Genomic DNA, 26,670 nt, shown 5'->3' on the forward strand with positions numbered 1-26,670 from the left:
AGGTCATGCTGACACAATGCAAGGTTCGTATCGGTGCTAGTTTGCCAAAGATATATTTGTGTGGTTAAGGTTAAGGAGAATAATTAGACATCATTTATATTTGTGTTGATGTGTGAGTTTAGTTAATAGTTGCTAGTGTGACTAAGTTTAAATCACCTATTAGGAATGGTGATAAACAAAAGAAGGCTTGATTGTATGTTTTCATACACATTTTTTATTATTTTACAAATTTTATCACTTAAGTTTTAATTTTTTACATATTTTATCTATGCTGACACGTGATTATAAAATGGTCAAAGAAAAAAATAAAATAACATTGTTTCATTACCATTTTTTGTAAACAACATCATTTCATTACGAATATAATGATAAAACATGCAGAAAAAATTGAGTAGGAAAAGACACAAAATTTGAAAACTTGAAAATAATAAAATTTATGAAAAAATAATTTAATTAGTAAAATTTATAAAATAATAAAAATTAGGTAATAAAATAAGCAATTAAATCCAAAAAAGTATTCACAATAATTTTTTTTTTCCGTAAAAGATTAAACTTCAATATATTTTTTCCTAGATAACTGTGTATTTTGATTTGAAATAAGGAGACAATGGTCAAAAACTCAAAATACATTGCTCTATAAAATGAACATCCAACGAAAGTTGTTTTTTTTTAGTAAATCAAGTTTTCTACTTTTTTAAGTATTTTTTTTCTACTTTCAAAATTATTATTTTTTGGCTCCTTTGTCATTTTTATTCAAGGATTTATAACAGATTAATATAAAATAATTTTTAAAGTTTAGAAATAAGAATTTTGATGGAAACTTAATAAAATTTGTAAGATTTTATAAGACACGGAGTTAGTATTTATTTATTTTTTAATGTACACGGAGTTAGTATTTAAAGAAGGAAGACTTTGAGTTTTTAAGTGAAATTTAATGTTTTGATTAACGAGTTTCAAACATTGACAAATTTAATTGTTTTCATTTGCAAATATTTTTTTTTATCAGATCATTTGCAAATATTTGAAATAGAAAATAAAAATTTGAAAGTTTTAAATAAATAAAATAAGAAAGACATAATTTATTTAACTTTAAAATAAAAAAACAAAATTAAGCATAATCTTTATTATTAGACCATGGGCCAAGGCCCATTTCACACTTGTATATATTTGTTGGGTAATTAATCGGGCCACCCCAGAAATAAAAACTATAAAAGGGACAAAATAAAAAGGAGAGAGAAAGGTTTTGGTTTCGGAAGATATAAAGAGGGGACACTTACCATTACCAAGGTAACAGCTTAGTCCTGGCTCCTTCTCATCCCTCTCACTGAAAAATCTCTCCGACCGTTTCATTCAGCACTCATTAGCAGACATCAATCTCGTTTCCATTGGTATGTATGTCTCTGTCTCACTCCCATGTTTTCCTCAATTATTCTCTAAACCTTATGCCACCCTCGTTTTTTCTTGCAACCTAATTTTCTTTACCCGGGGTCAAAAAAGATTCAATCTTGAAACTTTCTTGCCCCTAGCATTTCTCATTCGGGTCAATTTTGAGGCACATTGTTCTGGGTTTAGGGTTCCATGTTCTCTCTCTCTCTCTCTCTCTCTCTTTTAATTCCAATTCATGGGTACCCGAAATTAGTGAAATTTATTTTCACCATGTTTCTTTGGGGTTTATAAGATACTGATAGCTCTACTCTTTTTGATTGCATTAGCGTGTGGAGGCCTCTCTGCCGAGATGGCAAATAATCCGCAATATCCAGGCTTACAGGTAAAGTATATAGAACTAGAAAATTTTGGTATTTCTTTGCCTCTTTTGTTTTAATACGTTTTTTTTTTTGTTATGAAAGCCTCTTCGGCCTCCTATTGCTGGTTCACTGGATCCTCCGCGCAATTTTGTTCCACCTATGCCTGTTCAAGTAATGCATTTGTTTTCCCCAACTGTGATTGATTGATTGATTGTGTTGGCTTTATGTCAAATTATCATTTATCTGGGAGGAACCTATTTGTTTCTGCAGTTTCGCCCTGTTGTTCCTACACAACAGTCTCAGCAGTTCATTTCCATGCCTTCTCAACATTACCAACATCAACCTGTTGGTCCTGGTGGTGTTCCCCTGATTGGTGTTGGAATGCCTCCCCAAAATCAACGGTCGCAATTTTCTCAACCGATTCAACAGTTGCCCCCGAGACCTAGTCCGCAGTTACCACCCCCATCACAGGCAATTCCAATGCCGGTTGCTCGTCCAAACATGCACATCCCATCTGAATCGATGATGCATCAGCCTGATTCTCAAGTTCATTCTCAAGCTCCCAATGGGTACACACCAGGTTTAGGTGGTCCGGCAATGCCACTCTCTGCGTCATATACGGTAAAGTCTTGGCTTGTATGTTGTATTTGTAGTGGATAAGCTAAAACTATAATATGTGAATGCTGATGTAAGGACTTCATTTATGCAGTTTGCACCATCCGCTTATGGTCAAGTGCAGACTAATTTTAGTTCTACTGGCCAATTCCAACCTGTTCCTCAAATTCATGCTCTCACGGGTTCTTCATCCCAGAGCATTACTACAGGAGCAACTCTTCAGAGCAATGGTGGGCAACCTTCAGTTACAACTGTTATGCCTTCGGTATGAATCCTAGTTTTTTTTTTACTTAACATGGATTCAGTGTTTTGCCTCTTATATATTAGCAGAATTTTATGCAGTCTTAATTTCTTTCAGGCTACCATTGCCCAGCCACAGCTCGCTAAGAATGGCCCAACCGATTGGATTGAGCATACCTCTGCTACCGGAAGAACGTAAGTGATTCAAATGTTTGCTTGTAATCCTAGGTTACAAAGCTGTTGATATTGCATATTCATTAAATAATTTATGAATATTATGGTGTGTCGTTGGATCTATGTAGCTGACCCTATCAAGTAGAAAAAGGCCTTGTCGTTTTTGTTTGCTAAGTGAATGAAAAAAATAATGTATACTAGTATTAAGTATTGTTGTATCCGAGGTACTAAAGATTGACTAACCGTATTCTGGTTTTATTTTGACGGAGGTATGGCTCTAGTTGATTGAGATCTGAGTTGTACGAACAATTCTTTTTCGGTGCAGCAAAGATGTGTTGGGTACATGCAAAGGCACTCCAATACTTGGGTCATCGGAGATTTTGGCAAAGTAAAAATAAGCAAAAAATGCATAGTCAGTGGGATACATGTCATTTCGTTTCTTGATTGGATGTCACTCCTTGAGCCTTGCAGCAGTTATGACAACAATTATGGGGTTTTGTGTTGTAATCATGACTATTTAAGCTTTTGGCTGAGGTTCCATTTTTACTCTTGGTTCCAAGGTGGAAACATTGGTTTTGCCCGTAAAAATGTCTATTTACACCTTGGAATCAGAGGTGAAATTGACACATCGGCAAAAAAATTAAATTGGCATGATTGGAATGTGAAATTCCTTGATTGCTGTCATAACTGCTGCAAGGCTTGTGGATGGACATCCAATCAGGAAATGACATGTGTCCCACTAACCCTTTATTATTGCTAATAGTTGCTATGCCAAAATTTCTCCTGACTCGAACGTTGGAGTGCCTTTGCAAGTACCCAACCTACCTCTGTGGCATCTTAGCCTAACTGGAAAGGATGACCACTGGATCTCAGCCATCGAGAGCCATACCTCAATCAAAGTCAGACCAGAGCATGGTCATAGTGAATCTCAAGTACCTTGAATACAAAAAGTATATTACACAATGTGATATCACGGTTAAAAGTAAAACAAGGGGTTGGTAAAGTGGTATTAGGTGAGTGTTTGATCAAATGATGTTAATATTGCTATTCCTTTTGGGCACATAACTGTGCTTGAAATATTTTTATTTTAGATCCGCAAAAATAATATTATATATTAGATAAGTTTCAGTACAAGTCGTATTGTGATTTTTACAATCACCAATGAAGTCTCCCATGTGGAGGTTTGATTCCCTAATACAAAACTAATCATGATGGATTAAAGAACCAAAACTCTAAGTATATATTGGTGATCCCTATCTGTGGAGCTATTTTCCACTAATTACAAAACCCTATCTGTGCTTGAAATATTGTTTACATAGTGCTTGGTTGGAGGGAAATGAAGGATAGGGGACGGGAGGGATTTTTATAATCTTGTTTGTTTCAAAATTTTGGAGTGGTAGGAAGGGGAATAAAGGGGATCAAAATCCCTCTTCTTTCTCCTTCTTAATTTTAGTTATGATAAGTAAACTGTTAATTCAATGAACCATCTATAAATGGGATATTATCATATATACATGTACGTTGTAAACACTGATCCCCTTGCTCGATGTTGCCATCAATTGTTAAATGTTCTGGATGTTCATATGATGATTTGGGTAAAATTTATATTCTCTAAGAGTAATGCATATTTGCTTGGCACAAAAAGCATTTGTAGACTTCTAGTCATAATTGTCTATGAATGTCAGTGTATAATTTTTCAATTTATTTTGCAGATTTTATTACAATAAGAAGACTAAAGTCTCAAGCTGGGAGAAGCCTTTTGAATTGATGACGCCTATTGAGGTGAGTCATGCGATTGATTTTGTTGTCGTATTGTTAAATGACTTGTTAGTCATATGACTGAATCTTTTATGTATTTGGTTCTGCCAAAAGTTGCTATGTGTATATCTCTCTTGGTTTATTACAATACTAGCCCAGTCGAGATATTCAAGTTTAATTGTTATGTGCCTTCTATTTGTCTAAGTCTGGTGAAAATAATCTGCTCCATTAGCTCACTCATTACTGAACAGATTTTCTCTCAGGCAGGCAACCGTCAATCTTGTCTTTTACGTCTTATTGTAAGGTCAGTGTTGTGATAATTGCCGGTTGGACTGTCTGATATCAGCTTTGTTTGTTTTCCTTGAGTAATGCTCTAGAAGAATTTTATGTTACTATTTTTTAATCTAGAAAAAAGGTTCTGTTCTATAAATCAGAAAGAATAACAAAAGACAGTTGATGTTGTCCTAAGTTTATTTTCAGCATCCATTCTTAAAAACAATTTTGATTCGTTGAGGATTGTTTCTTTGTGGTTGGGTCATTTAAAAATGATTTGTGGACGGCTTACTAATGATTGCTTATGTTTTGAGAGGTAAGCTTTGTTTGTTTTCCTTGAGTAATGCTCTAGAAGAATTTTATGTTACAATTTTTTAATCTAGAAAAAAGGTTCTGTTCTATAAATCAGAAAGAATAACAAAAGACAGTTGATGTTGTCCTAAGTTTATTTTCAGCATCCATTCTTAAAAACAATTTTGACTCGTTGAGGATTGTTTCTTTGTGGTTGGGGCATTTAAAAATGATTTGTGGACGGCTTACTAATGATTGCTTATGTTTTGAGAGGTTATGTTTGTTTGTTTAGGTTTGCTTCTGAAAAAAAGTGCTGTTTCTTTCCCCTTCTCGTGTGTGCACATATTTCTTCTTTTAATGTGATTTTTGTGGTAGATGATTGTATTCCATTTTACTTCATATGCATTGGTCAACAACATATAGATTATATTGTTACATTAAATAAGGAGAATGGTAATGATAGTCAGCTTATTCTATCCTTTTCTATTTATGATAAATTGTCAATCAAATCAAGGTTGTCAAAATCAAGATCCTACCTAAGATCAGGAGGGGGTATTGATCATGGGATCATATCACGGATCAAAAGATTCTGCCTAAAATAAAAAATTATATTTTAAAAAACATAAATAAGGCAAATAACCTTAAAATATCTACTAATTTTAAGTAAACTTTGAAAATGCATAAAAAGGTCAATACAACTGTAAGTCATAAAATCAAAAGTCACAACTTACAATTCCAAATATAAAAGACACAATTCCTTTTTTGTAAATATTTTGAGCATATGATGGTTGACTTTTGTCAGTATCACTCCAAACACTTTAAAGTTTTTTTTTTTTTTAATGTCTTTAGGACTTCATATCTTACAATTTTACCTTGTTCAAGTCTACACTCTACATGTGTGACTCCCATAGCTTTAAGGTGCTTACAGGTACATGCTGTGCTACTCTATTGAGAGGTAGGATATGCTGTGGGTCTTTGCTGGTTGCTCTACCTACTATATTGCTTGGATGTTAGTAAATTCTATCATTGTGTTATTGTCTTGATCATTAATTCTTTTGTCTTGAATTTCTCATGATTTATCAATGAGCATATATAGCTAGCCATGCCACTTGATTTTTTTTTGGAAGGCAAATAATATATATGTATTAATATAGTCAAAAACAGTACAAGGGGTACTGGAAGATGATACAAAGCACCTCTGGTGCTGCCCTCCAAAAACCCAAGCAAACCCAACTAAGAGGCTAACCCTGACGAGTTAACCAAAGGAATCTGAGATATGAGAAGACCATTGGTTAAAACTAGTATTAAAACCTTTGCATGATAAATTGTACAATATTAACAGAAAAATCCAAGTGAATCAAACCATTTCACCAGCAATGCTGTCAAACCATGCCACTTGATAAATTGTGCATCACATGCTTCTAAATCTTTGCATGATTTTTAGTACTTGTATTCTATTATTAGTTTCAAATGTTGTGATTTTTACAATACTTGAAGTGAATGTCTGAGGCAATTTTTTTGTCCAAATTCCAGAATAATGCTTCCAATCTTCCTTTGTGTGGACCAACTGTAATGTTAGAATATGGGTGTTTTTTTTATTTTTTATTATTATGGCTCACACTTTAGAGCTTGTGTTTTATACCATAGCAGCAATCAGTTAGGTTGCCTTCTTTTTATTGTATGTGCTGTTTACTGATATCTGATTTTAAGATCTTAGAAAGATTACTGTAAATAATATTTGTATAAGAAATTACAGGTGCATTTATTTATGAACTTTTGGTATGAATGTAAGGTGTAGTTACATAATGAAGATTCAGATCATCTTGTGCACTACCTATGTGACTCCTTTAGTACTCCTGTCTATACACAATATGCTCTGTTGGGAGGATTGTGATTAGCAAGATGGACTTTGACAGCATTGCTGGTGAAATGGTTTGATTCACTTGGATTTTTCTGTTAATATTGTGCAAGTAGGAAAATTGAAAAGAAAAGTGTCTGATTTTAGGATCTTAGAAAGATTACTGTAAATGATATTTATAAAAGAGATTTACAGGTGTATTTATTTAATGGACTTTTGGTAAATGTAAGGTGCATAATGAAGATTCATATAATCATGTGCACTACCTATTACTCCTGTAATACTCCCGTCAATGTGCTCTGTTGGGGGGATTGTGATAAGCAAGATAGACTTGACAAAGTCGCCAGTGAAATGATTTGTTCACTGGATTTTCTGTTAATATTGTGAAAATAAGAGAATTGAAAATAAACAATGTTGAAGTTGACCAAAATCAGCATTACTACTAAATATTTAAAAGTTTCTCCCATATAGAGACATTTGTCACACAGGATTCATGTTTACTGGTTATATCTATAAGCTATATATGACTTCTGAAATTTCTGTATCTTCAGATTACCAGTTTTTGGAAATATTCAATTGTTTTTTATTTGCTGAAGTCCATTACACAGAAGCATATGGGATGGAGTAATAGGAACTACAAATTCCATTAAATTTCAGTTGACTTTTTGCTGCTTAGAAATTAGAAAATTATAAGGAAAATTGAATAGGTTACTTGCCTTAGTGCTTGATGTAAGTTGGGGCTAGTTATTAATTTATCGTTTACATTGCCCATGTATTTCCTGGATTAGATGTTCTTTCTTTCTTTCTTTTTTTTCACATTCTTCCTTTATGAGATTTGAATTTCTAATTACTATTTTCTATTATGAGATGTAGTCTTTCTTTCTTTTTTTTTTTTTTTTCACATTGCCTCATTGCATTCTTTTCATTTTGTTAGAGGGTAGATGCAACCACAAACTGGAAGGAGTATACTAGTCCTGATGGAAGAAAGTGGGTCTTGGTTTCATTAATTTATTTTTCTCCTTTCTATTTTTGATGTTCATTTCTGATTTTTTTATTTAATGAATATTCAGGTATTACTACAACAAGATCACAAATGAATCGAAGTGGTCAGTTCCTGAGGAGCTGAAGGTTTCCACCATTGAAAACGATGCTGTTTCAAATATTTTTCCATTTGTTTTCTGCCTTTTATTTTTGAACTCCTTTCTTTTCAAATTATTTTCTTCTAGTTGGCCCGTGAGCTAGTTGAAAAAGCAATTGTCAGTGGAGCTCGTCCTGAAGCATTGCTAAATTCTCATCCTCAACCCTCTCCGACACCTTCTGCGATTGAAGCAACACCCAATGCAGATAATTCATCTTTACCCAGTCAAGGAGAACCGTCAAGTCCTGTTTCAGTTTCTCCAGTTGTTACTACATCTATAAGTAATCTACAATCTGAGATGCCTTCTGGATCATCTCCATCTCCTGCAGATGCTATAACTGGAACAAAAGTGGATGAACTGGAGGCACCTTTAAATACTGTCACACCATCAGATACTAGTGTGGGAAGTGATAAAGCTATTGTTACTGATATTAACACTGCTGTAACACCAATGTATTGCCTATTCTACTAGTTTCTTGTTCAGTTGGTATTTCATTTGTCTAGTGGCATGTCATTTTCATTGAGTGTGGTAAATATTGTAGGAATGATGTTGACAATGATTCAGCTCAAGCTACTCTAGGTTCTGCAGATGGAGTTTCTGCAGAAGATAAAGAAGTACACTTCTCTTGTTGTTTTGATATGTCTTACATCAGTTTTGTTTCTGGTTCTTATCAGGCTGATTTATCTTAAATATTGTAGGATGGTAAAAATGATTCGATAGGAGAGAAAAGTAATGATGAGGCTGCAGAAACAAAGGCAGTTGAGCCAGAACCCCCAGTTTATGCAAATAAGATGGTATGAGAATGAAATATCAATATTTTATTTGTGTTATGTTCCTGGGCATTAATCATTCATCATATTTCCTTATTAGGAGGCTAAAGATGCATTCAAAGCACTCTTGGAGTCTGTAAATGTTGGATCTGACTGGACTTGGGATCGGGTAGGGTAATTTCATTGACACATTTTAATGTCACTTACCTATATATACAATTTTCAATTATTTAAATGCTTCTCTCGTTTATATGTTTTGGCTGACAGCAACATTTCTATGCTTCAGTCCATGCGTTTAATAATTAATGATAAGAGGTATGGTGCCTTAAAAACACTTGGTGAAAGGAAGCAAGCTTTCAATGAGGTAATTCTTATATAACCCTGGAGAGGACTCTTATTGCATTTTTGTTTGTCCTTTATTCCCTTATTTATTTTTTCCTCTTATGTTCATGTTGCTTTAGCTTGCTTATTTTATCCTGTAAGGAACGAGTCTCAATTGCTTGTTCATTTGTAAAGTGTTTGAATGAATCCAATCTGTTTTCATATTTGTTTATCAAGTATATAGATGATAGAGAGAGAAAAATTGTGTGAAGATAATTGTGTTTGTCAAACCTGCGGTTGTGGCTGTTGTTGCCACTATACTGAAGCAGGTAAAAATCCACCTTTCCTCCCATTTTTGAGTCATTAGAACTTTTTTCTTACTTTTGCGTCATTTCCCTCCATTTTTTGCACCAGGAAGAAACTATATAGGGTTTGAAAACCTTCTCTTAATATATGCACACAAACATTTAAAACGCTCATATTTAAACCTTCTCTTAATATTTTTTTTGTTCTACTCTTTTGTTGCGCCCATTGCTCATTAGCTACTACCTTCCTGAGTCTCTGCTCAATGCCCTCTGTTCAGTGGCCACTACTCATGCACAAGTCTCTGTTAGATTTTTGTTTTTATGTTATGGTTCATTCTTTAGGCCCTATGTTCAATTCTTGCTTGTGTTGTGCTCTTTACACAATTACACTCTCATGGCCTCTTTCTCTCCCTCCCTCTCTCTCCATTTAATTCCATTATGGTCCTTTTCGGTGGTGATTGTGTATTTAGAGTATTGTAATTTGTGACTTTTAATTATTAATTATGAACATCTTTTTTATTTTTTAGCATTTATGTGTGCTATAAAATATCATAAATCTATGATTTTTGATCTTGCTAAAGCACTTTTGGGGTTGGCCACTCCATGCTAATATCTTAGATTGACAACCGTAGTCATGTCTAAGAGCAACAATTGTCATAATAGCCTCAAATATCTGTCAAGTGGCCTTTTAGGTGTGTAGTACATTGGATTTGGATGTATACTATAGAAATGCAACCTATGAAACTATTTTTTTAAAATGTTTTTCATAATATATGACTTGCTATGCACTTTTGAAAATAAAAATGCTTAAATCCTCTTCAACGCAAGGAAATTAAACGGGCAAGTTCAGACGGGTGTCAAATTTCCTGTACTGGACAAACTATTTTGATGTTTGCTGGGGATGTCATCTATTTCCTTCGTTCCCGTCTTTTATTTAGGCTTGAGTCTGAGTATTTCGATCTAGAATGGTTTTCCTTTTATGCCCACAATCCCCATAGTTTCTTCTGATCAATCTAACCCTTCTCATATGTCTAGATGTTTTCTTAGAAAGGGAAATTTATATCAAATTACTATATAATAATGATGTATTTATGCATGATTAAGAGATAATAGGTTACTGGGGACAATCTCCTTCATGTTACACATCCTGACAAGATTTTTCTCTACATCTCTTTTAGTTGCACAGGATGGGGAGATTCTATTCTTACTACTATCCCTATTCTTGGTGGATGAATACATTACATGTTGATAAAATGATAACATCGTTACTCTTTTTTCTTTTCAGTACTTAAATCAGAGGAAAAAACAAGAAGCTGAAGAAAAGCGTATGAAACAGAAAAAAGCCCGGGAGGATTTTAAAAAAATGTTAGAAGTATGTTTATGTGCTTCCATGTTTCTTTATAGCTGAGGGCAGAATTCATAGTTTAGTGTGTTTATATCCATCTGTCTTTCAGTTTTGGTTCCCTCCGAGACTGCTGTGTAGTCTGTCTTGGGAACCATCCCACTGGTTTATATTGTAATCACAGTACCTCTGGTACTTGGTTTTTTCATTTATATGTATAATTATCTTTGCTGACCAAAAAAAAAATGTTTCTTTATAGCTGTGTTATATATTGCTTCCTTTATATTTTTTTTGGCTAATATCTTAAATTATGTTCCAGGAATCCACGGACTTGACTTCATCCGCTAGATGGAGGTTTTTTTTTCATGATATTTCAATTGATTTTTTTTTGTGCCATAATACATACAGTTGTTATACTTTATGATGATGACAATTATTCTTTGCTATTGATTCTTTTGGACATCACTCAGCAAAGCAGTGTCCATATTTGAAAATGATGAACGTTTCAAGGCTGTTGAACGTGACAGAGATCGCAGGGATATGTTTGAAAGCTTCTTGGAGGAACTTCTAAACAAGGTGGATTCTACTACCTCATATCATACTTCAACCATTTATAGAACGTGTGTGCATTTGCCATTGTTTGAATGTTTCCTTTATATGCCCATATTTGTTAGTGTTAAGTATGGTGACCTTGCCTCTGGATAAAAACTTTAGATTACACTTTTGCACAGGTGCATTTGGCATTGTTTGAATGTTTCCTTTAGATGCCTATATTTGTTAGTGTTAAGTATGCTGACCTTGCCTCTGGATAAAAACTTTAGATTACACTTTTGCACAGGTGCATGCGTTTGTCTCTAGCATCTATACTTGGACAACTAACTTTTTTCTGTTTTCCACTCGCTTGTTAGTAAGATTTATTTCAGATGTTTTCAGGATGATCAAAATTTGGTTATTGTGTTTCAAGGATAAGTTGCATTATGTCAAGCTGTAGCTAAATTAATTATGAGAAAGTGAAGTCTGTTAGGAGTTAGATAATAAAGGAATTGAGAGAGTTTAGAAAAGATCAAAGTTTTCTTTGTTACTGGATATGAATCCATGAGTGAAGTTTTTTGGGCTGTGATCAATGCATTAAAACTTACAAATCTTTTGAAATGCTTTTAGTAAATATCTACTTGTATATTTTTTATCAGGAACGAGCAAAGGTACAGGAGGAAAGAAAGCGAAATATAATGGAATACAAGAAGTTTTTGGAATCTTGTGACTTTATAAAGGTAAATAGTCGTTTTTGGTCATGAAATTTCTAAAGATTTTCTATGTTATTCACTCATCCATCACTTTCTCAACAGGCTAGTACACAGTGGCGAAAAGTTCAAGATCGCTTAGAGGCTGATGAAAGATGTTCTCGTCTTGAAAAAATTGATCGCTTGGAAATATTCCAAGTAATTATCTTTATTCAGCTTCTTCCTAATTTAAATTGTCTGTCAATCTACTTCGACATCTTTAATATTGATTTTTTTTTCTGTCAATCTAATTTATATTTTCTGTTCAGGACTATTTACATGATTTAGAAAAGGAAGAGGAAGAGCAGAAGAAGATACAAAAGGTGCTATTATGTTCATTCTCTATAGGGCTCTATAGAACTATAACCCCTGCTTCTTCTATTTTATTGCATAATCTCATCATTCCTGTTCTCAAACATAATAGGAAGAATTGAGAAAGACAGAACGTAAAAACCGTGAGGAATTCCGCAAATTGATGGAAGAACATATCGCTTCAGGCATTCTTACAGCAAAAACTCACTGGCGTGATTATTATACAAAGGTTAACTGTCTATTTTATGGGTTATCCATCTTTTTTTGTCTTTATGTTTTAAAATGAAAAATATAAACTTTCTGCTAACTTACATAATGTTGTTATCTTGTTTCTATTTTTTGATTTGTTGTCTAGGATAAACTTTGTTATTATTGCAATGGCAATGATATTGTTGAGTGGTCTTGTAGGTGAAAGATTTACATGCTTATGTAGCAGTGGCATCAAACACCTCAGGTTCAACTCCAAAAGACTTGTTTGAAGATGTTGCTGAAGAGCTAGAGAAACAAGTGAGTATGCTAAATTGCCTTTATGGTTGGTTTTGAACTTTATCTACTAATTTCTTGGGCAAACTTTATTTGTTTTTGTTCCTTTTAGGATGTCATGCATTTAGGTATCAATTTATTGTTAAAACATAAAAAAGAATTATTATTTGTTGATTCTCTTAATTTCTCTCCCATTAAATCATGAGGCTGAACATCTTTAGTTAGAAGCATGTACATCCATAATGATTTACAGGTGCATTTATTTGGACTTTTGGTATAAATGTAAGGTGTAGTCACATAAGGAATATTCAGATCATCATGTGCACTACCTATGTGATTCCTTTAGCACTCCTGTCCCACAGCTGTAAAAATTCAAATTGGGTTTGAATTAGGCTTCACTAGACATATTTATTGGAATAAGGTTGTTCCTTGACTAAAATGAGTTGGGGAACTTCTACTTCCATGCATCCTGAAAAAAATTACCATTGATAAAAAGTGGTTCTCATAAAATGCCAATCTTCTTTTGTATTTGTATATTACAGTATCATGAAGAAAAAAGTCGAATAAAAGATACAGTGAAATTGGCAAAGGTATGATGTATCAGTCTTTTGTGGTTTCTTCTTAAGAAATCTTTTCTGATGGATAGAATGTTATTATGCTTCTCAGATCACATTATCGTCAACCTGGGCTTTCGAAGACTTCAAATCAGCTTTATCAAAAGCCATTAGCACTCCACCAATATCTGATTTCAACTTAAAGGTAGGTAAATTGGTGAAATATATATTTATATTTTCTGTTTTATGCATTCCAGTATTAAATTTCTTTAAATGTCTCAATACTAATTACAAGTTTGTTTATTACAATGAATGGTGCCTCAACCTTTTCATTTGCCACTACTTTTGCTAATTTATGCTTTAGTAGTTTAGTTTATGGTTTTTTCTTTGCATGCTTTTATTAAGACATTCTGTGTATGTGCACACGTGTAGGGAGTATATTAAGTGAGAGAGGAGCTAATCTTGATCATTCAATACTATTAGAGAAATGGGAGACTAGCTCCTTACACGGAAAATGAATTTTGGAATTCTTGAAAGTAAGGTTGCGAATTGTGTGCTATAGCACTGCTATCACTACCATTTTCGGTTTACATCATGTTTTCATGGTGTGACTATTGTGGCTGCTATAGCGTTATACATCATCTGATCCATGGTAGTGGTCGCTGTTCCTGCATGGCTTGCAAACCCCTATTTACCCCCTGATACACTGGTACCGTGTCTTTTAAGGTGAGGTGATTTCCTGTAATGCCTTCAATAGCCATCTTAAGACTTGGCAATGTAACAAACATGGATCACTCACGACAGTATTCTCACTCAATACAGGAATTAATGAAAAATAGTTGGAAAACTGGTTATTATGATAATTGGAGACAGTTTAAAGTACTCTGTTATGTCTCTGTCATATCCAAGGGACTTTTATGAATTGTTTACCAGAGTGTCTTGTGTTCAATATTTGTTTCATTCATAAGTGACCATATAAGGTATCATATGTCTAAAAACAGTTAAGCTTCTTAGAGTTTGATTCTAATAATTCTCGGTTTGGAATACAATATATATGTATGTTTGGTCTGATGCTGTTCTATTCTGCAGCTAGTGTTTGACGAGCTACTAGAACGGGCAAAGGAGAAGGAGGAGAAGGAAGCTAAGAAGCGTAAACGTCTTTCGGATGATTTTTTTCATCTGCTACATTCTACCAAGGTGCAGTATTGTGGACATCAACTACTAAGTTCTGTTATATTGTAATGGTTGGGATATAAGGAATATTTTTTGTTTATGCTTTTTGGTCTATTTAACTGCAGGACATTACTGTGTCTTTAAAGTGGGAGGATTGTAGACCACATGTTGAAGATAGCCAAGAGTTCAGGTCTGGATCAATGATAAATTTAAACATAAATATATATTTATTTCTAATGTTTTCAAAATTAGGCTAGTCCCTTGAACTGGATAAATTGTTGGATGGGTAGTTGCAGAGCAATAAGGCTTTATCATTCTGCTCTAGAAACTTAAGTTTCGTATAATTACATCATATTTGGTGTACAGCTTGATTATTCCACGAAATAGGAATGAATGGATGGTCATGCTTAGTTCACTTGACAGTGGTCAAGTGATACTATTGTTTTGTTCATGGCATCTATGTAGAACGACTGAATGACATCAAAATTGATGTAAATAACTTAATATCCTTCACTAGAAATCCAAACAAAGGTCACCATATTATTGTACTTTTTGTATTATGTTACATATTTGCTGTAAATCTAACTTGAGTATTTAAAATTTATTGCAGGAAATGAAGAGTAGATTGAATTGTTAAAAACAAGATTAGAATATAGGATTTATTTAATTAAGGATAATTTTAATTCTATAAAATAAATGAGAAATATTAGGAAAAATAAATTATATTTCATTTAGTGGAGCATGAAATCACCATTTCCACTTTTTGGAAAGGAGTGTTGATTTGTAGTTCTATTGAGCTAGGCCTGGAATGATCGTTCCATGCAGTTTCTTATGCCAACAAAATTTGTAATTTCTATTCCATGGAATTGTAAGGATTTAAGTAGCATAGGGATATTTGAATATTATTTGCAATGTGTTAGAAAAAAATAAAAGGCTATCCTTATTTATAATGTTAGTGTTGCAGATATTTACATACATGAAATTGGAAATTGCAATCAATCATATAAGAAATAGGAAAAACAATTAATAATAGTTAAGGATGTTGATTTCAGCAAGTATTTTATTGCATTAATTTCTTGAATGTCCTTGTTAAACTCAAATGAGTGCAAAGGGAGTGACTAGAGTTTGGATACTACAGTATGAAAACATGGTCAAATGAGGTGATCGAAACTTGGAAATTTATGACTTGCAAACATGATAGTTCTATGTCGTTAAATGACATTTGGATGAGAGATAATTGTGGTGGTCAATGGTAGGGACATATGTCAAGTTGGAAATTGGTGAGGCATAACAAGCACTCGACATAGGTAACTAAATGATAATGAGTGAAAAGTAGAGGAAAGTGAGAAATAGGCACTTCAGTACCTAGTAATGTGAGACATGGCCGAACCGCAAGAAGGTAGGATGAAGAAACAACTCCAAACTTGTGGCAAGACATGCTAGAGTAAAGCTAATACAAGGAAAGACAAGGCAAAACGAAACCATTTTCATAAAGACAAGCAAGAATGGAGCCAACATGATAACACATTATACATGGAAATGTATGCTAGAAGGAAGCCAATGAGGCACTGTGGACCAAGAGCTAAAAACTAAAAACTCCATACGGAGATTGTTGAGTGCAGACTAAAACAAAAAATTAAGTAATCAAGGGAGAAACTATTTTCGAGGTAGATAACATGGCTTCAACACTATTAACCAGAATATTCCTTATGGCTTGGAAAATCTGCTCCTTTTTAAGTTAGATTTTTTGGTTGAGTTAAGCCCAATCCATTTCTTATATGGTATCTGATCCTATCTAGTCTTGATGTTAGCCTTCTTCCGTATGTCCGTTTTCGCAAACTACTAGGTGAGAGATGTGTTAAGATTTCCCATATTGACTAGCAATATGCCAACACCAATACAAGGAACGATAAGCCAAAATGAAGGTATTTTCATAAAGACAAGCAAGCATGGAGCCAACTTGTTTTACGTGGAAAGGTTTGCTAGAACGAAGCCAACGAGGCACAATGAATAAGAGTTAGAAACAAAAAACTCTATATAGAGAAGTTCAAGCGCAAACTAAAACACAAAATACGGTTTTGGTGGTAATCAAGTTCCCATGAATTCCAAATATTGAAAGGGAGAAATTATTTTTGATGTGGATACCGTGGCTTTACCACTGTTAAAATGCCCCATACCGATTAGGAATATCACTAGAATATTCCTTATAAAGGCTTGGACGATCCATTCCTTTTTAAGTTGGATATTTTGATCGAGTTAAGCCCAATCCATTTCTTATATGGCATTTGATCCTATCTATATGTCCAGTTTTGTAAACTACATTTCTCAATGTTTAGTCTTAGGTGAGAGGTGTGTTAAGATTTCCCATATTGACTAGCAATATGCTAACGCCAATGAGTAAAGATAAGCCAAAATGAAGCCATTTTCAAAAAGACAAGCAAGAATGGAGCCAACATGTTATACGTGGAAATGTATGCGAGAAAGAAAAGAAGCCAACGAGCGGCACATTGGAACAAGAGCTAGAAACTAAAAAGTCTAAATAGAGAAGATCGAGCTCAAACTGAAACACAAAATATGGTTTTGGTGGAAATCAAGTTCCATGAATTCAAAATATTGAGAGGGAGAAACTATTTTTGATGTGGATATTGTGGCTTTACCACTGTTAAAATGTCCCATATCAATTAGGAATATCACTAGACTATTCCTTATAAGGCTTGGGCTATCCATTCCTTTTTAAGTTGGATATTTTGGTCAAGCTAAGCCCAATCCATTTCTTATATGGCATCTGATCCTATCTATATGTCCCTTTTTGTGATCTTCATTGCTCAATTTTCAGTCTTAGGTGAGAGGTTTGTTAAGAGTGACTAGCAATATGCCAACGCCAATATGAGGAAAGATAAGCCCAAATGAGGCCGTTTTCATAAAGACAAGCAAGAATGGAGCCAACATGTTATACATGGAAATGTATGCTGCAATGAAGCCAACGAGGCACAATGGAACAAGAGCTAGAAACTAAAAACTCTATATAGAGAAGATCGAGCGCAAACCGAAACACAAAACATGGTTCTGGTGGTAATCAAGTTCCATGAATTCAAAATATTGAGAGGGAGAAACTATTTTTGATGTGGATACCATGGCTTTACCACTGTTAAAATGCTCCATATCGATTAGGAATATCACTTGAATATTCCTTATAAGGCTTGGACGAGCCATTCCTTTTTAAGCTGGATATTTTGGTCTAGTTAAGCCCTATGAAGCACCGACACTGACACAGACACAAACATGTGGACACTTGTCAAACACATCAAAATTAACCCGGACACGGGTGTCGGTGTCGTGTCAGACACTGGACACGGCAAGAGACTGGGCTGTCCGTGCTTCATAGGTTAAGCCCAATCCATTTCTTATATGGCATCTGATCCTATCTATATGTCCTGTTTTGTAAACTACATTTTTCAATTTTTAGTCTTAGGTGAGAGTTGTGTTAAGATTTCCCGTATTGATCAGCAGTATGCCAATGCCTATATGAGGAAAGATAAGCCAAAATGAAGCCATTTTCATAAAGACAAACAAGAATGGAGCTAACACGTTATATGTGGAAATATATGCTAGAACGAAGCCAACGAGGCACAATGCAACAAGAGCTAGAAACTAAAAACTCTATAGAGAAGATCGAGCGCAAACTGAAACACAAAATATGGTTTTGGTGGTAATCAAGTTCCATGAATTCAAAATATTGAAAGGGAGAAACTATTTTTTATGTTGATACCGTGGCCTTACCACTGTTAAGATGTCTCATATCGATTAGGAATATCACTAGAATATTCCTTATAAGGCTTGGATGATCCATTCCTTTTTAAGTTAGATATTTTTATTGAGTTATGCACAATCCATTTCTTATATTGCATATGATCCTATCTATATGTCCATTTTTGTAAACTATATTTCTCAATTTTTAGTCTTTGGTAAGAGGTGTGTTAAGGTTTCCCATATTGACTAGGAATATGGCAAAGCAATCTTTATAAGGCTGAAACAATTCTATTGAGCTAACTTTTGGAGTTGTATAAATACCATGCTAAAATTGTGAAAAGATATTGATAAACAATTAAGGAACCCTTCTTTAAAAGCTAGTTGTTAAGGGGGGAGAACCAATCACTAAAATACTCCACCAAGCTTCCCGTACTACTCAATGTGGGACTTAGGCACCCTATCATAACACCACCTCTGAGACATCTTCACTTGTTTCATTTCACTCATCTTCCTTGTTGATCAAAACCCTCCATCGAGAGCCCTTTCCAAGATGCTGACAATCAACTCTGATACAAATTGATAGCACCTAAGCACTTTGGGAACTCTCCCTTAAAAGCTAGCCATTAAATGGGGAGAACCAACCGCTTAAATACTCCATCAAAGCATCTCATACTATTCAATGTGGGACTTAGGCACCCCATAATACCCAAGTCACCATCAGATTTAGGCAAGGGAATATGTGAAGTGTTACTTGTAGTGTTATTAAACACAAAGGGAGCGTACTAATTATTTATGCTCCTAGGTTTATAAAAATAAGGAAAATAATCAATAAATATTAGAGAATGGGAAAAGACAATTAATTATGAATAATGATGCTGATTCTTTAAATGCATTAATTATGCTATTACATGGAATAAATCATGAATGCGCTGTAGTGTACCGAATGTAAACTTAGTGTCCTTTTAATAGTTTGTAAATAATGGAACTTCACCGTTAGTTGTTTATGATTCTTAAACCGGCTGAGTTTAGGTCATCTTACTTTCTCTCCTTTCAGAACTTGTGTTCTTTAATATTTGGCAAATAGAAGCTGGTGTATAAAACAATATGCCCTATTAATTGTCTGTAGATAGTGGATTTGGCTCTTGTAAAGTGAGGGGAACACTTTAGAGGGTAAAATGTATAGTTATAACCATCTACAGTTGATGTTGTGATAAAAAATACATGCACATGTATAACAAACTTGTTAAATCTCAACTGCTAATTTTTTAATTAACCTTTAGAGGATCCAAATCCTTGTATATTATAGTTTTAACACTTTACTACTGTTGGTTGATACTTGATAGCCAAACTTACAATAATAAACGCAGAATAATCAATTGTGAAAATTGTGGCATCATAGTGCTGTAGTGTGGTATCACCACCTCTGATCCCTACAGGCTTGCCATAACATTCTATCTTCTCTCTTATGACTGTGTTGACTGGGGTTGTAATAGAAAAGATAATAGAAGAGATAAAATGAGAGAAGAAACAGTTTTATTAACCCACTAGATCAAGGATTACAACACTGTATTTATAGACTAAAGAGTTAGGACAGGTAACTAACCCTAACTGTCTCTTAACTAACTAAGGTAACTCCCAGGACTGCAGTAGAATTACTGCATGTCCAGTACTCCAATAGGTTGCAGCCATATAGTGTCTGGCACTGCATCTAGGGGCGAAATACCTGCTGTTTGGCTGGCATGTCCCCTTTGTTATGTGTGAACCCAACAAACCGTAGTTTTTTCCACCAAAACCACCCTTTTCCGCTAAGTCTACTCTTTTACCAGCAAAGCCCCCCCCCAAGTTTTTTTTATTTTGTTTTCATGCTAGTTTCAAGCCTTCTTTCTTTTGCATATCTGACCTGTGACTAGATCAGGTACTTCTTTTTTTGAAGTTATAAACTGATCCAGAATGAATAGGGGCTAGTGTCCTTTTCTTTTGATATCGACTTTGTTATCCTACTTGTAAATTTTTTAGTTTGCTTATTTGTCTATGCTTTACTTATATGAATGATTTCTTTTTTAAAATTTTGAGTATTGAAACTCTATGGTCAACTATTAAGATTATTAATTCTGAGTATTATTGATAAAAGTCTTAAATCAGATGTACTTTTTGAGATTTGAGCATTATTATGTGATTTATAAATTAGTTAATATTGTTTCTGGTATCTTAGGTATAACAGGCACTCTGATCTGCTATAACATATTTGGGGTTGTCCACTGTGCACTGCTCTTTGGGATTTGCTGCTTAGAATTAATTTACATATCTTGAAACTATTTCCTAACATAAAACATTCAAGTTCCTATTTTTACTTTTATTGGTTATGTTTTGTTAGGTCCATTGGAGATGAGAGCCTTTGCAAGGAAGTATTTGAGGAGTACATTGCACAACTAAAAGAAGAGGCAAAAGAGAGCGAGCGGAAACGAAAAGAGGAAAGGGTATAAATTCTGCTCATTGCATCTGCATTCGATTTATGTTTGTCATTTATTTTCTCTTACATATGAACAACAAACTATCTTTATATGAAGTCCATTGATTTCTGCCTAGTTCCAATGACTAGGAATATCAGTTGTCATAATTGTCACTCCTGCTGTTTTATGCAATAGTGTGCCAATTTATGCGTTTGTTCTATTTTTATCTGGCTAAACGAAGTGTCATCACAGATGAAAGCATGCTGTTGTGCTCAATTTTTTCTGTTTATCCTTTTCTTTTACAGTGAAGATGAAGTCCTATTAATGAATGTTTGTTACTATATTTTTCAATCATTATGAAAGAATACAAGTGAATTTTCCAAGTAAATACAAAGTATATATCGCAATCATTTGACGATAAACAAAAATTTCAAACCTTTTGCAGTAGTATTTCATTTCTTGACTGTGAATCTTTTGTATAGTCAGGCATGGACTAGTTTCGAAACCTGGATAACAATATCTTAAATGGGATGACTTTTTTCATATAGTGTGAAAAGAAAAGGAATCACTGGGTAGCTAATAATGATATTTTTGCAGGCAAAGAAGGAAAAAGACAGGGAGGAAAGAGAAAGAAGGAAAGGAAAGCAAAGGAAGGAAAAAGAGGGAGGGCGTGAAAGAGGGAAAGATGAGGCACATAAGAAGGATAAAGCAGACAGTGACAGTATGGAGTTAACTGAAATCCAAACCTCCAAAGAAAACAAAAGGTCTGAAGATGATAATAGAAAACAACGAAAGAAACTTCAAAGTCCTGAGCATGAAATGGATAAAGGGAAGACTAAGAAATCTCATGGTCATGGTAGTGACCGCAAAAAGTCAAGACGTGTATGTAGATTTATGACTTGCCTGTCTTACAAATGTTCATGATTGCTATCATTTATTGTTCACTGATTATTTTCTGGTTTTTGGTTGTATTTTTTTTCTTGGGATAAATGGAGCAGCATTCATCTGGTCATGAATCGGATGAAGGACGACACAAAAGACACAAGAGAGACCACTGCAGAGAAGGAGATCTTGAAGATGGGGAATTTGGTGATGACCATGTGGATAGATGGTAGCCATGTTTTTCTATTTGCACTCCTATAATTACCTTTTGTTTAGCTCAATATGTACTATTTTTCAAAAGAAAATATTAAAATATAAAACTTTTAAAAGAACTTCCTTGTATTCTAAGGTTTTGCACTGAAGAATTTGTCACTAGAATGAAAGGTTAAGTTCTCACATGAGGTGCCTAGTTTCTTTCAACTTTTGCTTTCATTGATGATGGATTTTCTCATGTCAAGTTTTCACAAGATCATGTTCAAATCTTGAATCACATCTTTATTGATAGACATTAAATACGTGATGTGTATTTAATGCCAAACGGGAAATAGATAGACACAAGATTAAAATAAGACTTGTGCTTGTGACGAGAATCCTATCAGTATTATGCTATATCTTCTCTAGTATCGCTATTGTAACTAAAATGGATGCAAAGTTTTGTCATGGTCATCGGTAAATTAGCCCCATTGGTTATGTTAGCTTCAATTAGGAGGGTTATTGGCTGAATCTTGATGCTGCTTACCGGATTTCATTTTGGTCCATATGTAACATCGTTATAGTTTAACGCTGAATCTTGGACCAATGCTTTGAGTGCAGAATGGACTGAATCATATTTGGTTACTTCCAATGGTGCTATGTTACCGCTATATTGTTAAATTGATTTCTACAATCATTATTCTCTTAGGCTGAATGTGATTCATAAACAGTGTTGTTCAATAGCGGCCAAGGTGGAATGGCATGGCGGATTTTTTGTCAACCGCCATAGGCAATGACAATTTGTGAAGGGAAGCCTGCCATGGCACCGCCATAAGGTGCAATGGCGTGTTTATAAATTATTAAGGCAGAATTTTGGCCTTTTGGCATCCGCCATTGACAACACTGTTCATAAATCATAACCACAATAGGTGTCCAAAATTCATTCATAATTATAAGGAGCTACAATCACAGAAATTGGATAACAAGGCCTAAAGATTACTACGAGGTTTTGTGCTAATGGTTTGCAGCTGATTCTGCTTTTAAACTATTATCATTTACAGTTGATCTGGATTCTGGCCTGAGATTGGAACACAACGTGCTAAGGGAAATTCAGAAGTGATCACGAAATGGTCATAACTCATAATCGAGAAATCATTCTCTCAGTCAGGTAAACATGCATCACTTATTTGACTTGCATTGTTTTATCTAGAGTTAGTGGAGTTGACACTAGACACATCTCTTTCAATTTGTTTATATCTACCACAATCATTACTGAAGTAGCTTTTCGAGATAAAATTTATTGGTTAAGCATATAATTTAGTCCCCATATGTGTCGTGAATTCTCAATTTGATTCTTATACTTGAAAACTTGTTAAATTGGTCCTTATACGTGTAAACGTTATTGTAACTGTTAACCCCACCTATGAATACTTGACTTGGTTTCTATACATGTAGCGCATTCCTAATTGGTTCCTTACTTGTAGGCACCAAATTAAAAACCCTACACATATAGGGACCAATCTAATAAGACATTTTCTTGCTTCCATTTCTTGCACATCTTGTGCTAAGATTGGAATGCTATTAACAATATTCTTTGGCTTATAAAAAAATTAAGAATACATTACGTGTATAGAAACCAAATTAAGAATGCATATGGAAGTTAACGGTGACAGTGGGGACTAAATCAATAACGATTGCATGTACATGGAACAATTTAATAAATTGAGAATTCACAGTACATATATAGTAACTACTGTGGTACTATAATATGATAGATAGTGCGATATCTTTAAGTCTAGTATCAGATTATGGTTCAAAGTGCCTTTTTCTTGGTCAACCCAAAAATTCTTCCACATATATCATCTAGCCCACCCTTTTTTAATGACCAAGCGAAGTGAGAAAAATGAAGTCATTATTTCAAACAGAAAAGAATGGTAATGAATAATGAAGGTTCTAAGTATTTTTTGGCTTGGTGAGGCCAAATAATCTCTGCCTCTATTTCTTTATGCCCCTTTTATGATTCCTTTCTTCCCACCCTTCCGTTCTCCTATTTTTTTTTTTCCTTTCATATCTGCCCTTTTTTCAATAAATTTTGTGGTAAGAATTTATTCCAAATGAAACGAGTGCGATGTTAACGACCAAGGTCTTATCATCAATTCATTCTCAAATAAATTTGTCATTCCAATCCATTTATTTTTTCCCCTATGTAAACTAAACGAGCCCTTACCAATTTGGTGCCGTAGACGCAAGCTGCGAGGTGCTTCACCCAAATAAAAGAAGAGACCAGAAACAATGACAACGTGGTTCCATCTGATCTTATTCTCTTGGCATATTCGAGGTTAAGTACACAGCAATATTAATCACTAACAGGTCACATATCAAGTCAAAAGCGGCATATATGCTTTAATTTGCCTCTATGTGTTGACGAGCGAAATCAACTCATTATAATGCAGAAGAAGACTTAGGCAGCACAATTTCTGTATCTATCTCTTAATGCAATGAGTAATATGGTCCCCCTCCCCTTCTAGTATTTATATTACTAGAGAAATGGAGAGATTTTACGGGCATGTTGCTATCCCTAGATGATAAATTTTTGGCTATTGTAGAATTTTCCGAGTTTTAGCCTTAGTCGCCACTAGATTGTATACCACCTTAATTGCTTAATCTATGAAAAACTGTCAAATGTCCCATCATAGTTCTCCGTGTGACAGGTTCATTTGAAGTGGGTGATGTTTACATCCCACACCGACCTAGTATGTGAACAAAGTACTATCAAATTTGAGTGTTTATTTAATTTATTTTTTTATATAATGTTAATATGTAGTAATTTTTAAATGTATTTACTATCAAACTCAAACATAAAAAATATTTTAAATTTATTAAAATAGTGTTATTTTTTTAAATAGATAGTTATTAATTATTTTAAAAGAATATTTTAATGATCTTAAAGACATTAATTTTAATTATGTGATATTATTGAAGATTTAAATTGACTAACCTCACATTATAAATTGAACACTCTTGTTTAGTATAATTAATATTGTATAATATTATTATAATTTTTGTTATTGTTCAAATAAGTGGGAGCTGTGAAACAATAACAATAAAGAAGTGAAAAGAATATTATTTTGGAGTGACTATGTTATGTCTGATTTGTTAATTTTTTATATTTCTATAATAATAATAATAATAACTCAACATGATTATCAAAATTAAGTTAGAACGAGTTCATTCTCAATTCTAATAAAAAAAATTATTCAAATTTATACCTCATATGGCATCAGATAGCTAAGGGATATAATTTATCAATTTAAGTCCATAAATTTCAGGTTTATAATAAGAGAGTTAAAAGATAAAAAGGATGCATCTATTTCACAAGCAACGCACCCTAACTGCATTCATAAATACAAAAAAAGGACAATCCTCTTAAGAAGAAACTCGTGAAGAAAAAAAGATAGATTCAGAGCTAGATTGTCTCTAGAAATGCAAAAGCTAAATAATAAAAAGAAAAGCATCTTCCATTTCCAAATGTCATGCTTTCCATTCTTGAACTTTTCTTTTGCCACTTTTACGTCATTCAGTCCCACCGGCAGCAATAGTGCCACTGGTTGCCCTCTCATTGCTTGTAGCTATTAATGTTCCCCATCAGACATGCCAAATATTATTTCATGACCAACTTTAAAAATCGCTGTAATCAATTTTACATTACAGAGATGTTACGCATGTGGATTGTGGAAGGACTTCATGATTGTTTTGCCACGAATAGGATTTTCAAGTTGATGTTATAGCCATTAATAATTGGAAGGAAAAAAAGGATTAAGTAAAGTAAAACACATGAAGCTATGCATAACACGCATATAAAAAGTCCATCATCTCATATTCTCGACTACTGGGACCATTTCACAAATCACAGTAGATGCCTTATCTTTCTGTACTTGGACCTACTTGTGTTTGGTATGCATGTCAAAGAGTAAACCTTCTCATTTATTTTTTAGATATAAAGGTCATCCGTTAATTAAAAATACAAAAATTATCAAAATTTCCTTTTATATTACTATTTTTATAAAAGTAAATATCTTAATATTTTTAAATTTTAATAAATTATTTTGGCAAGAAAAATAGTTAAAAGAGTAATAGTGACACCCTAATATATAGAGGACCAATTTAATAATTTTCTCCATATTAAAATATCATTTGACAAAATTCTAAACAACTTAAATTCCAAGAGCCACAAAATACTTTTGTTCACATTTAAAGTCGTGTTTTTCTAGAACATTGAAAGTTATTAAACAGAGTGTAAAATAGATTTCCCGTTATCTAAAAGCTATTTGTATTTTTAATCAGAGAAAATTCGATCCTCGTGTGCTATTTTTTTTAACTATTTAAATGGGATTTTGTTCTTAAAATGAGTGAGTAAAATAGATTTCCCGTTATCTAGTATTAAATTTTAGAGAAAAATTATACTACAATAGTCTAAAAGAGTTTTCTCAATTTCTGATGTTAAAACCAATCACATGATAGTACTATCGTATTTGATAGTTAAATATAGATTTACAGTTTTCAGTAAAACTACCACACAAGAATTTGTAACTTCGTTTTTGTACGAAAGAGCATCTGCCATTTTAAATACTGTAAAGCCGGTCTGCTATCAATAGTTGTCTCTGATTATTTATATCCTATTTTTTAAAATACTTTTAAAGTTTTGACAAAAAAATGTATATTTTAAAGTACAAAATCTCGTTTATCTGATTTCTTTACCAAGA

At 33.6% G+C, this 26,670-nt stretch overlaps 1 protein-coding gene across 4 annotated transcripts; it reads left to right on the forward strand.

Moving 5' to 3' along the window:
• Positions 1-1,231: 1,231 nt before the first annotated feature.
• LOC100796870 (pre-mRNA-processing protein 40A) lies at positions 1,232-24,602 on the forward strand. 4 transcript variants are annotated; one of them, XM_006589551.3, is made up of 31 exons: positions 1,232-1,388; positions 1,713-1,768; positions 1,848-1,916; positions 2,016-2,366; positions 2,455-2,625; positions 2,719-2,795; positions 4,487-4,556; positions 7,889-7,941; positions 8,025-8,082; positions 8,181-8,545; positions 8,635-8,707; positions 8,792-8,887; positions 8,964-9,032; positions 9,150-9,227; positions 10,775-10,861; positions 11,151-11,185; positions 11,302-11,407; positions 12,022-12,102; positions 12,178-12,270; positions 12,381-12,434; positions 12,536-12,652; positions 12,832-12,930; positions 13,449-13,496; positions 13,573-13,665; positions 14,550-14,657; positions 14,759-14,823; positions 20,758-20,860; positions 21,431-21,715; positions 21,832-21,944; positions 22,969-23,075; positions 24,151-24,602. In XM_006589551.3, the coding sequence occupies exons 2-30, from the start codon at positions 1,736-1,738 to the stop codon at positions 22,970-22,972; spliced, it is 3,054 nt and encodes a 1,017-aa protein (XP_006589614.1). In that variant the 5' UTR covers positions 1,232-1,388; positions 1,713-1,735; the 3' UTR covers positions 22,973-23,075; positions 24,151-24,602. The 4 variants fall into 4 exon arrangements, with proteins under 4 accessions (XP_006589614.1, XP_003535678.1, XP_014618875.1 ...); XM_014763389.3 differs by having other exon boundaries at positions 1,313-1,392; XM_003535630.4 differs by lacking the exons at positions 22,969-23,075; positions 24,151-24,602 and having other exon boundaries at positions 21,832-22,177.
• Positions 24,603-26,670: the final 2,068 nt, after the last annotated feature.

The sequence above is a fragment of the Glycine max genome, chromosome 10 (assembly GCF_000004515.6).
Source record: "Glycine max cultivar Williams 82 chromosome 10, Glycine_max_v4.0, whole genome shotgun sequence".
Taxonomy (NCBI): domain Eukaryota; kingdom Viridiplantae; phylum Streptophyta; class Magnoliopsida; order Fabales; family Fabaceae; genus Glycine; species Glycine max.

Coding starts and splice junctions, on each gene's coding strand:
- LOC100796870 (XM_006589551.3), top strand. CDS start 1,736: ATGGCAAATAATCCGCAATATCCAGGCTTACAG. Junction 8,708..8,791: donor TTTCTGCAGAAGATAAAGAA/GTACACTTCTCT, acceptor TAAATATTGTAG/GATGGTAAAAATGATTCGAT. Junction 10,862..11,150: donor ATTTTAAAAAAATGTTAGAA/GTATGTTTATGT, acceptor ATTATGTTCCAG/GAATCCACGGACTTGACTTC.